Source organism: Bombina bombina, chromosome 6 (genome assembly GCF_027579735.1).
Source record: "Bombina bombina isolate aBomBom1 chromosome 6, aBomBom1.pri, whole genome shotgun sequence".
Taxonomy (NCBI): Eukaryota; Metazoa; Chordata; class Amphibia; order Anura; family Bombinatoridae; genus Bombina; species Bombina bombina.
Genome location: NC_069504.1, coordinates 448427652 through 448442128, shown reverse-complemented (window position 1 = coordinate 448442128; position 14477 = coordinate 448427652). Strand labels below are relative to the sequence as shown.

The window sequence follows — 14477 nt, the reverse complement described above, 5'->3', positions numbered from 1 at the left end:
TGTGGCATTTTATTTTCTGTTTCATTTTTAATAGTGTCCTTTTTTTCCACACACATCATCTAGCTTTGTTTGAGAGAGAGATTATAAATGTGTGTGTAAAAATGTTTTTTATATTTTGTGATTTACGTTTGGGGCAATAGTGGATTTATACATCAGGAAAATAACAGTAGACTACTGAACGGTGACTCATGGTGCTACTTGAAGGCGAGGGCAGCCTGTGAAAATACTCGTATACTTTCATAGAACAAAGAGCAGAAAAGTCTGAAAAAGTTGGAACACTTGTGAAGAAATCACTAGATGGCACTGTTGTACTATGTAATGCAGCAACTAGTGAGCAGCATTCCGAGGCAAGGGCGATTTTTCTGCCCTCCACGATAATTCTCCAGCCAGCTGGGGTGCGTTAGAGGGTGACCCAGCAAGGTAGCGTCGTGGGATAAGGCAGCTGACAGCAATTAATACCGTATATGTGAAGCAGATTCACGGAGCTCTTTACTCCTGCTGCCAGCCGCTAGCTCCACCCCCCCCTAATATATCGTTGGACTGATAGTTTTATCTAGCATGTGGCATTTTATTTTCTGTTTCATTTTTAATAGTGTCCTTTTTTTCCACACACATCATCTAGCTTTGTTTGAGAGAGAGATTATAAATGTGTGTGTAAAAATGTTTTTTATATTTTGTGATTTACGTTTGGGGCAATAGTGGATTTATACATCAGGAAAATAACAGTAGACTACTGAACGGTGACTCATGGTGCTACTTGAAGGCGAGGGCAGCCTGTGAAAATACTCGTATACTTTCATAGAACAAAGAGCAGAAAAGTCTGAAAAAGTTGGAACACTTGTGAAGAAATCACTAGATGGCACTGTTGTACTATGTAATGCAGCAACTAGTGAGCAGCGTGGAATGAAGATGGTGAAAGAGAAAAACAAATAATAAAGTTGCAGGTATTACATCCCAGGCTGCAGATGTATGGTAGGAAAAAAATTAGCTATACCAGCTATGCAGATTATAGTGTTTCTCTCCTTAATCTAGCAGACCACCCACACACAACTGTTGGATCTCAAATATTATCCTGAAAAATTAAGTTATACCAGCTTTGAGACTTGAGATGTTCTTATAGATCAATATGCAGTTAAAACAGAGATTAGTACATTGATCAGGTTCCGGACACTAGCTGTGCACATGTAAACCACCCCTTAGCAATCACAAGGGTATTGATTGTCGTCTTGGGGAGAGTACAGCTGATGACACTTTATAGCTCCCAAGGTGAGGGTAAAGTTATGCCTTGATTAAAAGTTAGTGGAGTGGGGTTAACTGTAGTAACAAGTGCGCTTGTATGTGTAATCACACCAGTCTTATACCAGTCCAGAATGCTCAATGACCTTTCAAGAGTGCGGAATGTCCCCCAGGGTACCCTTTACCTGAGCACCGGATTGTTGTAGCCTGAAGTGTAGCGGTATTGACCGCTTGTCTAATGTGCAGCGATACCTTCTCCTTACACCCGGTCCTTCCGGCAAAGACACCGAGGGCCGATATGATTGTAGGGCTCCGACTAAAACACGGAGGCGTTGGTGGGGAGGGTTCCTTTAAGATGGCGCCGATCAGCGCTACTGTTCATGCCGCGTGGCACAGTTTTCTTAGCCTTCCGAGGCAAGGGCGATTTTTCTGCCCTCCACGATAATTCTCCAGCCAGCTGGGGTGCGTTAGAGGGTGACCCAGCAAGGTAGCGTCGTGGGATAAGGCAGCTGACAGCAATTAATACCGTATATGTGAAGCAGATTCACGGAGCTCTTTACTCCTGCTGCCAGCCGCTAGCTCCACCCCCCCCTAATATATCGTTGGACTGATAGTTTTATCTAGCATGTGGCATTTTATTTTCTGTTTCATTTTTAATAGTGTCCTTTTTTTCCACACACATCATCTAGCTTTGTTTGAGAGAGAGATTATAAATGTGTGTGTAAAAATGTTTTTTATATTTTGTGATTTACGTTTGGGGCAATAGTGGATTTATACATCAGGAAAATAACAGTAGACTACTGTATTTTTCTTTAAGAAATATTTTCCATAGTTTTCATATTTTATAAAAAGTCTGTATTATTAAAACCAAAGCTAAATGCTATGGAGTGGGTTTTTTGGCTGCTGGTTCGTATATGAATATTTATGAGAATTATACATTATATATAAATACCTCTATTTACAAACTAATATGTTGCTGGAAAACAGTTTTGTCATTGTCAGACCTTTTTGGATATTATTGATTTTGGCCCTTGGAACAGGAATTGAAAACTCATATAAAACTTAGAAGCATCTAGAATATCAAGGAACCAGATAACAACATTTTTAGGTGGCTTTTGGGATTTATTTAGAAGTTTTTAAATTGTAAAGATTTTTTTTTTTTTTCTTTTTTCAGTAAAAGGTTGTAACAATTATTTTTATTTATTTTTTTAATAATATTTTTACATTTTAATTTAACTTGGTTGTTTATTTGAATATGATTTAAGCTAAATTCACTTGTGTGTGAGACTCCTTCATGACTGTGTTTATAACAATTACTCCTGCAAATAAAAGTAAAGTTGCAATTAACTATGATCATTTTTTTTTATATATATATATATATATATATATATATATATATATATATATATATATATATATATATATATATATATATATATATATATATATATATATATATATATATATATATATATATATATATATATATATATATAAAAATATATATATATATATATAAACACTAGGTTTATCTTCCAGTGTTCTCTGAGGACCTTTTTAGTGAGTGCACCACCAGGCTGATTTTACTAACAACCCATCTAACATTTTAGCCAATATTAAGCTAAAATTAGCAGTATTAAAAAAAAATATCATTAAATACATTTGCTAAATTATGCATTTAATGTGTGCTTTGGATAGCTGAAAATTATATAAAATCAGAAAATATTACACTGCCCCCACCCGACTACTTCAAATTGCCACCCGGCTGGCAAAATGTTCTGTGGAGAACACGGTCTTCAATTAATTTAATGGCAACGAGTAGTTTGAGGAAGGGACATTAAGCCTCAAAACATTGCTGCATGTTGTGTACTTCTGGCATTCTATGTTTATTATGGAATAAGGAAGAAGTAATGGCCCATATCATTATGGTAACGAGTAGGTTGCTTGTCACTTCAGGGTACAAAATGATACATTTCTATATTGAAAGGATGATTAATGTTGAGCAGTCTGCAGAATCTGTTGGCGCTTTACAAATAACGAATAATAATAATAAACAGAACTAGGGAAAGAAATCCATAACTGAATGGGTAAAAACTAAAGATGTTTCTAGTACTAATACTAGCTTTGACAAATTAGTTCAGACTCTAGGAGACAGAAACGTTTGGGCTGCCACGTGTTATAATAGTAGTCACTTTGAGATGCTATATTATAACCACCACTTAGGGAACTACTAGGGTATAACCTCCATTACCCAAAAGCAGAACAGGCTATAGAGAAGAAATGTCTACTTTACCTTAGCCCTTTTTATTATGTATTTGGCACAGTGTGTGCACATTTGTACATGCACCAGCACGGATTTACAGGAATATTTGGCCATTATAAGAGCCAGTCAATTTTAAGATTTTGGGGTGTGATTTAATACCATAAAAATATGGACAATAAACACCACAATAAAGTAACACATATATGAAGTTATACATTTATAGTGTTATTTCATTGAAATTTTTGGTGAATTAAACGTATCTTAATTCTTCAATCCATTAAATATTACATTTAAAGGGACAGTAAACCTTAAAAATAATGTTATATAATTCTGCACATAGTGCAGAATTATATAACATTATATTAGCCAAATATTATTTAAACGTAATTTCCCCTATTCATTTTTAAAAGAAAGCGCTGTTTCACAGACCCGCTCTCTGCTGAGCGGGTCTGTTATTTTTAGTCAGCGCATCGGGCCAGCTGTATAGTCACAGCCTGGCCCGACCGCGCCATAGCACTAAGTGCAGCTCGCTCCTGTCACAGGAGCGAGCTGCACTTAGTCTTATGGCGCGGTCGGGCCGGGCTGTGACTATACAGCTGGCCCGATGCGCTGAGGAAATATAACAGACCCGCTCAGCAGAGAGCGGGTCTGTGAAACAGCGCTTTCTTTTAAAAATGAATAGGGGAAATTACGTTTAAATAATATTTGGCTAATATAATGTTATATAATTCTGCACTATGCAGAATTATATAAAATTTTTAAGGTTTACTGTCCCTTTAATGTATTAAAATGTATCTTGACCACCATTGTAATCATGACCTTCCAGAAACAAGCTACTCAAATTAAAGGGACAGTGTACACCTTAGTCATCTTAAGGGAATACAGGAGGCTATTTGCAGCTTAACCTAAGGTAAGACTTTAAGATGACTAAGATGTAGACTGTCCCTTTAATAATTTAAATGTAATGTTGTGTCAGACATTTTTGTGCCCAGTTTGTGTGATATGACCCGCGTTCGGGCAGCGCTCCAAGCGAACTGGAACTTGCTTGGAGCGTTTTCCCCACACTTGCAAGTGAGATGCCTGGCGTTTTTTGAGCGCTCTGCTGACGTAATTCCCAGCGCTTAGCAAGCTCAGACGCTTGGAAACATGGCAGCCTCCACACACGTGTTGCTCGTGGAGGCTGCCATGTTTTTTATATATATATATATATATATATATATATATATATATATATATATATATATATATATATATATATATATATATATATATATATATATATATATATATATATATATATATATATATATATATATATCTATCTCTGACGTTCAAACATTGTGCCTACTATTTCCGTCACGGGGTGGACTGGTGACGGTATTGGCAAAAAGTGGGGGTATTTTGTATTTATTCATAGTATCGCCGTTTTGTTTCCGTGAATTCAGGGGTGGCAGGGCTACTTGAGTTTCGCTACACACATGCTCAACCCTCTGCAGCCCATTGGCTATTTATTAGCCCTATTTAGTAATAAATAGCCAATGGGCTGCAGAGGGTTGATCATGTAATACACAAGGGAGCTTAAACGTTCGCATGCGCAAAGTCCATTATTGTGCAGCAGATCCCTTTGCGCATGTGAACGTTTTCTCTAAGCTCCCTTGCTTGTGATGTCACCTAGCGCCACGTCATCGCTGGAAGCGAAGTGCCTCCACTAGCTCCTGAGCGCTGCCCGAATGCGCCCATAGTTTAAGAGCACTGTAACTCTAGGTCATTTTTAACCTACATACATTACAATCTTATCTGGTGCATGGTGCTTGAATTTTGGGCTATAACTTTGCTTGGGATCATAAGTGGGTTTGGACAGAAAGGTGGCCTAACATAAAGAGCAGCAGGTGTACCTTTTGGGGAAGCAGTGTGACTGCTTGAATGGGCTTTGGGGCTACTAGCCGCTGCTCATTGATACCATGTTTGCAACGTTTGTGCAGTAAACTTGTGCATAGATCCACCCACACTCAGAGCCCACTAAAACGCAACAATCCTGATCGATGCTCATATAGCAGGGTGCCCAAGAAGCCCAGTTTCAGCAAATGCATTCTGTACAGCCCAGTGAAGATTCCCATTGGCTGCTTTGTACGATGTAGCGAAAAATGCATGACCCATATAAGGAACAGTGTTATCACTGCCTCTTCTATTGTTCATTTACCCGCTGCTGTGCTGAGTAGGTGGCCCTGAGAGTAGATGAGTTAACAAGATTAATTCCTTGAACATTACTCTAGTGTTTTGAATGAGTGCACTGGGTTCCTAGAAGGAGGGTAGTTAGTGCACTGGTAGTGCAGGGCCATTTAATTGTACCACTTTTCTGGCCAGGAAGTTGTAGCTCATACACATGTTGGACACAGAGAAGATGCGGTAGACAGCTCACTGTCCAGTAATACCAGCTGCGGTACAGATGTAGCTTCAGGTTCAAAGCCCAGTTTTTAAGGCCTCACTGCCCCCTAACACCCATATTTCTCAACCCCTTGTCTCATATATAAATTTTTTTATTTTTTTTCATAGTTCCCATGGTTCTAAATTTAAATTTTCCTTAAATTCCACAGTAGTGTACCAAACTTGCACACTAGTCGATATTAAAGTTGTGAAACATGGAACTGCTGGAATATTCCAAAACTGTGTGTAGACTCATAATTTTTTTTATAACAGATTACAGGAAGACCCTCCAGTGGGAGTCAGCGGAGCCCCATCTGAAAACAATATCATGGTTTGGAATGCGGTTATATTTGGGTAAGTAGACTTATTAGAAAAAGTATTCTTTGTCTGCAAAGCTATTGGTGTTTTTAGTATGTTTTCACTAGAATACAAGACATTGTAGATTAAACAGGTGTTCCCAACCTTTTTTTGGTGCATTGTGTTTTTGTAGACCTACCTGCTGGTGATATAATGTATTCATTTATAAACGCATCTGACAGGCAACTATCGGAGTTTTCTACAACCATACATAGATTCTAAACACAACACACATACTTGCAAAGGGGTTAAAGTCACCAGCCTGTGTCCATCTTTGGAGCAGAAGTGTAAGGTAGTGTGGGAGTTCTGTGCAGGAAAATCGACTAATGGATTTGAGCATTTTATTATTGCAGCTGTATGTCCTTTTTAAAAACTTGATATGCGTTGTGAAAACAAACCTGAGAGAGTCAATATCATGTGCTTGCCGGGGAGGAAGATCTAGTTAAAGGGATATAAAACACAAATATGTTTTCTTTCATGATTCAGATAGAACAAGCAACTTTCTAATTTATTCCCATTATAAATTTTTATTTGTTTTCTTAGTATCTTTTTTTAAAACAGAAGGAATATAAGCTTAGGTGCAGGCCCATTTTAGGTTCAGCACCCTCAGTAGCGCTCTCTAATTGGTGGCTACATTTAGCCACCAATCAGCAAGTGCTACCCAGGTTCTGAATAAAAAATGGGCTGGCTCCTAAGCTTTACATTCCTGCTTTTTAAATAGAGGCCGAAGAAAATTTGATAATGGGAGTACATTTTAAAATTGCATGCTCTATATGAATCAGGAAAGAAAAAAATGTGGGTGTCCTATCCCTTTAAGGATTTTTAGGCATATACTCAAGGCAAGGTTACATAATGAGGGATGTGAGCTAGCTTAAGAATATATTGCTTCTTAGACGGTATAATATGCAGAATTGATGGGCGAATTGATAACCAAATTGATAACCAAAGGGCATAATTAAGAGTTCAGGAATTGTCATTCTAACCAAACTTATTTCTAAATGCAAAAACGATTTGACATTAATAAGTTTCCCCTCTTACTGGAGTACATCCACTGTTCATATGCCTCCTGCATCTGGCAAGCTGCTGTTTGAATTTAATTTATGTACGTACGCTACAAAATGTGCCATCTGAGAGGGAGAAGGGTTCAAACTACATTATACCTGGTGTAAAAATAGTGATTATGCAAATATATGGTAACTTGAGGGAAAAGAGTGCCCCAGGCTCCCTAAAATGTTTGCCACTTCACTGGGGACCTAGGTTTATTTTACATGTTGTTTTCTAATGATGACAGATGGACGTATGTAGTAGGGCTGATTGTAGTTTTTATTAGTTATAGAGCAGATGGGTACTTTTTACTTTTAGATCAATTTATCATATCAAGTGTTACTTCTTGCTAAACGTGACTTTCCTTTTTTATGTTTCAGACCTGAAGGGACACCATTTGAAGATGGTAAGCTTTATAAAGTGTCTTTTGGAAATTTAATTTGAGGAGATTTTATCACATTTTAAATGGGTTTATAAACATTACTACAGGGCTCGACAGACAACTTTGGGATATTCTATACACACACACACCACTGTCTGTGACTCTTAAAGGGACAGTCAACACTTACTTTAACATGTTTTTATATTGAAAATAACAAAACGGAGGTCCGCCTACACTATACCCCTCCTGTCTTGCCGCCTTGCTTCTGTCCTAATCAGCGGCGCTAACTACTCTAATACCCGGTAAATATGGATGCCGGACTCCCCCCACCATTACGTAGCTGCCTTCTTCTTCAACTGATAAGCAAATCAGAATCCAGTCCTCGGACTGAAATTGCACGCGCTTGCAATTTCTGTCCGATGCCTGGATTCTGATTTGCTTATAAGTTGAAGAAGAAGGCAGCTACGTAATGGTGGGGGGAGTCCGGCATCCATATTTACTGGGTATTAGAGTAGTTAGCGCCGCTGATTAGGACAGAAGCAAGGCGGCAAGGCAGGAGGGGTATAGTGTAGGCGGACCTCCGTTTTGTTATTTTCAATATAAAAACATGTTAAAGTAAGTGTTGACTGTCCCTTTAAATGTTCTAACAGATTTGTCGACCCTGATTACTATACAATTCCATTGTGTTGCTATAGAATAGCATATCGACCAAATCTGGATGATTTTAAAACCATTTAAGATCTTATTTGCTGCAATTATTTTTCCATAGCTATACTTCACGCACCATTTGCCTTATTTGGAGGAGCCAACCTAGGCTTGAGTCTGCAGACATTTTTAAAAATATTTAGAATTGGCTGATATGTAATTTTATAGTAACACAATAGAAATGTATTGTAATTGCAAGGTGTTGTCCCTTTAAGACCAAACCAATTTAAAATGCATCATTCTGTAGCAACACAACAGGAATGTCTTCTAATTGCAAACTGTTTACTGGCCTTTTACAGAGCAGACTAGAGGGTGAGATCATTATGGGATTGGCCTTGACAGTGGAGGTGTAGCTGTAGATCTTAAAAATATGGTGGGGCAAGGGTCCATGTCACTTTGTTTCCATCACCTGTAGGAGGGTCATAACGAATAAGATAATTTGCATACATGCACAACCAGAGGGAGAACCTTGTCCTATGGTATCACGTTCACTGCACATCTTTCTTTAAGGGACAGTCTACTCCATAATTTATAACGTTAAAAAAGATAGATAATCCCTTTTTATTACCTATTCCCCAGTTTTGCATAACTAACATGGTTATATTAATATACTTTTTTACCTCTGTGATTACCTTGTATCTAAGCTTTTGCAGACTGCCCCCTTATTTCAGTTATTTTGACAGACTTACATTTTAGCCAATAAGTGCCCTCTCCTAAGTAACTCCACGGGCGTGAGCACAATGTAATCTATATGGCATACATGAACTAACGCCCTTTAGCTGTTAAAAACGGTCAAATGCATTCAGATAAGCGCACTGAAATAAGAGGCGGCCTTCAAGGGTTTAGAAATTAACAGATGAGCCTACCTAGGTTTAGCTTTCAACTAAGAATACCAAGAGAACAAATCAAATTTGATGATAAATGTATTTTAAACATTGTTTAAAATTACATGCCCTAATGCTAATGTCTAAACCCTTGAAGGCCGCCTCTTATCTCATTGCATTTTAACAGGTTGTTGTTGTTTTTTTTTTTACAGCTTGTCGGTGCTAGTTCATGTGTGCCATATAGATAACATTGTGTTCACTCCAATGTAGTTACATAGGAGTTAGCACTGATTGGCTAAAATGCATATCTGTAAAATACTGAAATAAGGAAGCAGTCTGCAGAGGCTTAGATACAAGGGAATCAGAGGTAAAAAGTATACTAAAATAAAAACCATATTGGTTATGCAAAACTGGGGAACGGGTAATAAAGGGATCTATCTTTTTAAACAGTAAAATTCTGGTGTAACTGTTCCTTTTTAGAAATTATGTATTTCTATGCTTAACATTGAATGGACTGTCGTATGTATATATATAATTGGGGGGGGGGGCATAGAATGACTGCTTATAATGTCTTGTATGTTTCTCTAATTTTACGAATTGTAATACAGAGTCTCCCTCCACAGGTACATTTAAACTTGTTATAGAATTTTCAGAAGAGTACCCAAATAAACCTCCAACTGTTAGATTTGTATCAAAAATGTTCCATCCAAATGGTAAGTGACTTAATGTCTGGCTTTTGTATAGAAGAGGTGTGGTATACAAAATAGGGGATTTTATTATAATATAGTAATGTTAATCTAAAACTGCCTTCAACTAGCATCCAAAGGGTAACTTATCTAGGTTTAAGACCTATTAACCCCTAGATCATGAACTAAGAGGGGCATTAGCGTTGTTGCTTTCCACAGTGAGTGCAATTGGTGGATGTTTTGGCTATCTTAAAAGTCTTTGCTGCCATACAGGATCATGAATACAATGCACAACCACTTTCTGAGAAACGTGGCTAAATAAAGGTGTTAAAGGTTTTTCATTGATGTAAATTATTGCTGACATAAAAGGTTAAACTTTCATGATTCAGACAGAGCATGCAATTAAAAACAAAAACAAAACCCCACCGCAAAATAACAAACTTTGTGAAATAATTCACTTTCTGAGGCCCAAACTCCTCCTGAGCATGTGTAGGAGATCAGTGTATACATATGAGTCTGTGATTGGCTGATAGCTGTCATGTGATACAGGGGGTGGGGAAACATAATTACTTTTTGAAATATGTTAGAAAGTCTTCTGCTCAATTGATATTCAGAGTAAGTACTATTGCATTGTATTTTTATTATGTGTTTGATTATGCAATTCACCTGTGTTCAATGGTCCTACAACAAAGTTTGTGTACATACTAGTGTTCTCCCCAGAACCTTTTTAATGGGTTGACCACTCAGCTGATTTTACTGACCACCGGACTAAAACTTGAGCCAAAATTAAGCTAAAATCAATATTACAATGTTTCAATGCTTATTGCTCAAATTATTATTAAATACATTTGTTAAATTATGCAATTAATTTGTGCTTTGGATAGCAGAAAATGTTATATTATTAGAAAGTATTACAAGGCCCCCACCTGGCTACTTCATCATGGCACCCGGCTGGCAAAATTTTCTGTGGCGAAAACTGCAAACTCACTATCAAGTTGTAATGGTTCACTTGTCTGCATGAGTGAATAGGGTGAAATTGTTAGGTCACTGCATTCTAGAGATCTAACCACATTTTAAACAAACCATACATTTTCTGAATAATGGAGAACTGCTAAACCGCTACATAGTTTAATGTAAAGCAAACGTATTAAAAAGAGAAAAAAAAAAAGTAAAGATCTTCCAGTTGGAAAAGCTCCAGCTTAGTCCAAAAAAAAAAAGGATAAAAATGCATGTGACTTCATAAAGATGTGGGTAGACGCAATGCATTCTAGGAGCATTGAAGCATTACTGTTTTCTCAGACAGACTGCCAGTTTCTGGATAAATAATTGCTTTTCCAAACTGAGGAGATTGTTGCTTGTCCAAAACCTGCAAGTTTTCTTTATGATCTGTCAGTTTTACTTTTTCCTTTCATTTTTTAGTATATTTATATTGGGTACATATATTCCAGTGTTTTTATTTTTTTCTTATTTATATCTTTGCAGTTTATGCTGATGGTAGCATATGCTTAGATATCCTTCAGAATCGTTGGAGTCCAACGTATGATGTCTCTTCTATATTAACTTCAATCCAGGTAAGTGCCATTCTGTGTCGAACAACATTTTTAATTTGAATAGTTTGAAGGATGCAACAGAAGTTCTAACTTTGCATTAATATAGGCAGTCTCACTCTCAAAAAAAAAAATTGGCACTTCCTGTAATGAAGAGTAATAGATTACATTGGGAGTAGTGCCCAGAATAGCGAGAAATTGGCTGGTTATGCAGCCTGTGACCTTGACATGGTGAATGCCAGCACTTTGCTCTTAAAACCTTTCAGTATCAATTTAACAGTTAAGCTGCCAGAAAGAAGCTTTAATATTAATTTCAGCCCTCTCTGACTGCCAAAATATTAATGGGGTTTTTTTTTTCACTTTATTAAAGTGAAATGAAACTAGTGTATGATTTATGCCACAATAGTTGGTTTAAAAAATCATCTCTGTGTGTATGCATTTTTGTGTAAATCCGCACACAAACCCTTTACTTTCCCCGTTTCAGAACACAATCTGCATTATTAAAAATAAAAGGAGAAATGTTATAAAACCAGTATATTCATACGTATAGAATACCAAACAAAACTAATTTTAAAGGGACACTGAACCCATTTTTTTTTTTCTTTCATGATTCAGATAGAGCATGCAACTTTCTAATTTACTCCCATTATCAATTTTTTCTTCATTCTCTTGCTATCTTTTTATTTGAAAAGCAAGAATTTAAGTTTAGAGGCCGGCCCATTTTTGGATCACTACCTGGGTTGTTCTTGATGATTTGACAGCACCAATAAACAAGTGCACCAATAAACAAAGAAAAATTGATAATAGGAGTAACTTAGAAAGTTGTTTAAAATTACATGGTCTATCTGAATCACGAAAGAAAACATTTGGGTTTATTGCCCTATTTTATATATTTTAAAATCTGTATACATGCTCATAAAATAGATATATTAAATGTTTAAACATTGAAAAGTGCAAATTGGATCAAAATAGTTATAAACATAGAGAGAGGATTGAGCTGTAAAATGACATATGTAAGGGAATAATACTATTCCACTCAGTGTAGGGGAAAAAGACTTTTTTTTTTTTTAACATATTCATTTCTACAGAGGCATTCAGTTCCTGATAAGCTCAAATTCTGCTACTTTAACCCCTTCATTACCAGAATTGCAGAGAAAAACTTGTCCAGAGAATTTTTAGCATTTTTCCATCACTCCATTTAAACAGATATAGAGCCACTGTTTTTTTTTTTTTTTTTTTTTATTATTTACCTATGAAAACCAAAGGTATTGATTGATCTAGGCCCAAATATGACCATATAAACAGAGAGTGGATTGAGCTGTAAAAGGAGCCGGACCATTTGTGGTTCAGCACCTGGGTATTGCTTGCTGATTGGTGGCTAAATGTAGCCACCAATCGCTACCCAGGTGTTGAACAAAAAATAGGTCAGCTCCTAAGCTTACATTCCTGCCTTTTCTAATAAAGATACCAAGAGAACGAAGAAAATGGATAATAGGAGTAAATTAGAAATTTGCTTAAAATTTCCTGCTCTTTCTGACACATGAAAGGGGAAAAATTGGGTTTCATATCCCTTTTAAAAAGGAAGTATTGCTGTATACTACTTTTTGTGGAATTCCTTATTTTTTGATAATAAATAAATATATATTTAAAAAATGTGTGTGTGTGTATATGTGTGTATATGTGTGTGTGTGTATGTATATATATATATATATATATATATATATATATATATATATATATATATATTTATTTATTTATTTATTATTTTTATTACTTGCCATAAAGCACATAATAAAGTGCTTAATTTACACAGTCAAAAATTTAATTTCTACGAAACCACTAACGTTAGTCTTCATTCTTGTCTTCAGTCTCTTCTTGATGAACCAAATCCAAATAGTCCTGCCAACAGTCAAGCAGCACAGCTTTATCAGGAAAACAAACGTGAATATGAAAAAAGGGTATCTGCAATTGTGGAGCAAAGTTGGAACGATTCCTAATAGATCTTTTGCGTGGCATTACTTCATCTTTTGTGCAATTTTTACTTCATAAAAGACAAAGGAGGCTTCTGCAGATTTTAAGTGCCACAGGTTTTAAGGATTTACATAAAAAAAATTGTTGGCAGACTTTTTTTTTTTTTTTTTTTTTTTCATTTGCTCCCAGTTTTGGGAAATTTCAAAGCTTGCGTATCTCTGCTAATGTACTTTTTACTGCATGGTTATGCATGGTCTGAAATAAGTTATTGTAGCATTTGTAATATATCCTGTTTGTATTTTTTTTTTTTTCTCTCAATGTATAATTTTGGTGTGGAGTTTTCATGAAAAAATACACACGTTTTTGTAAATCTGTATATTTATTTGTTGTTTTTCAAAACAAACTCCTCATTTTGCGAATTTATCATTTCTTCGAATAGCACATACAGTTTTTGTAATATTTTAAAGTAAACTGTTAAATGAATAGCTCATTGAAGAGTTGAGTAATCCATATTGGTTGATTTTTCTTCATGCTTACAACTGCAACTGTTTAGAAACAGAACAAAAGAGGTTATATATATGAGCAGTGTTTTTTATTTATATATATATATATTTATTATACACACAGTCATGGCCAAAAATATTGGCACACCTGCATTTCTGTCAGATAATGCACCACGTCGTCCAGAAAATTGTTGCTATTACAAATGTTTAGGCATTCTCATGTTTATTTCTTTTGTTTGTTTTGGTGACACAAAAAAGTGGAGAACAAAAAGCCAAATCTGTCACATTCCATGCAAAACTTCAAAGATGGACTGGACAAAATTATTGGCACCTTCAATTTAATATTTTGTAGCACACCCCTTGGAAAAATAACTGAAATTAATTGCTTCCTGTAACCATCAATGAGTTTCTTACACCTCTCTCTACTGGAATTTTGGACCACTCTTCTTTTGCCAACTGCTCCAGGTCTTTCAGATTGGAAGGGTTCCTTTTCCCAAATGTTGTTTTGAGATCTCTCCCCAGGTACTCTATGGAA

The 14477-nt window shown here is 36.1% G+C and overlaps 1 protein-coding gene across 1 annotated transcript in view; it reads left to right on the top strand.

Moving 5' to 3' along the window:
• UBE2B (ubiquitin conjugating enzyme E2 B) overlaps window positions 1-13815 on the top strand; it is a 28378-nt gene extending 14563 nt beyond the window's left edge. Inside the window, exons 2-6 of the mRNA XM_053717216.1 lie at window positions 6197-6277; window positions 7705-7730; window positions 9859-9948; window positions 11404-11492; window positions 13337-13815. Of these exons, the coding sequence (XP_053573191.1) occupies window positions 6197-6277; window positions 7705-7730; window positions 9859-9948; window positions 11404-11492; window positions 13337-13465 (415 nt within the window). The 3' untranslated portion in view covers window positions 13466-13815. The remainder of the gene's footprint in view (window positions 1-6196; window positions 6278-7704; window positions 7731-9858; window positions 9949-11403; window positions 11493-13336) is intronic.
• The last annotated feature ends 662 nt before the right edge of the window (window positions 13816-14477 follow it).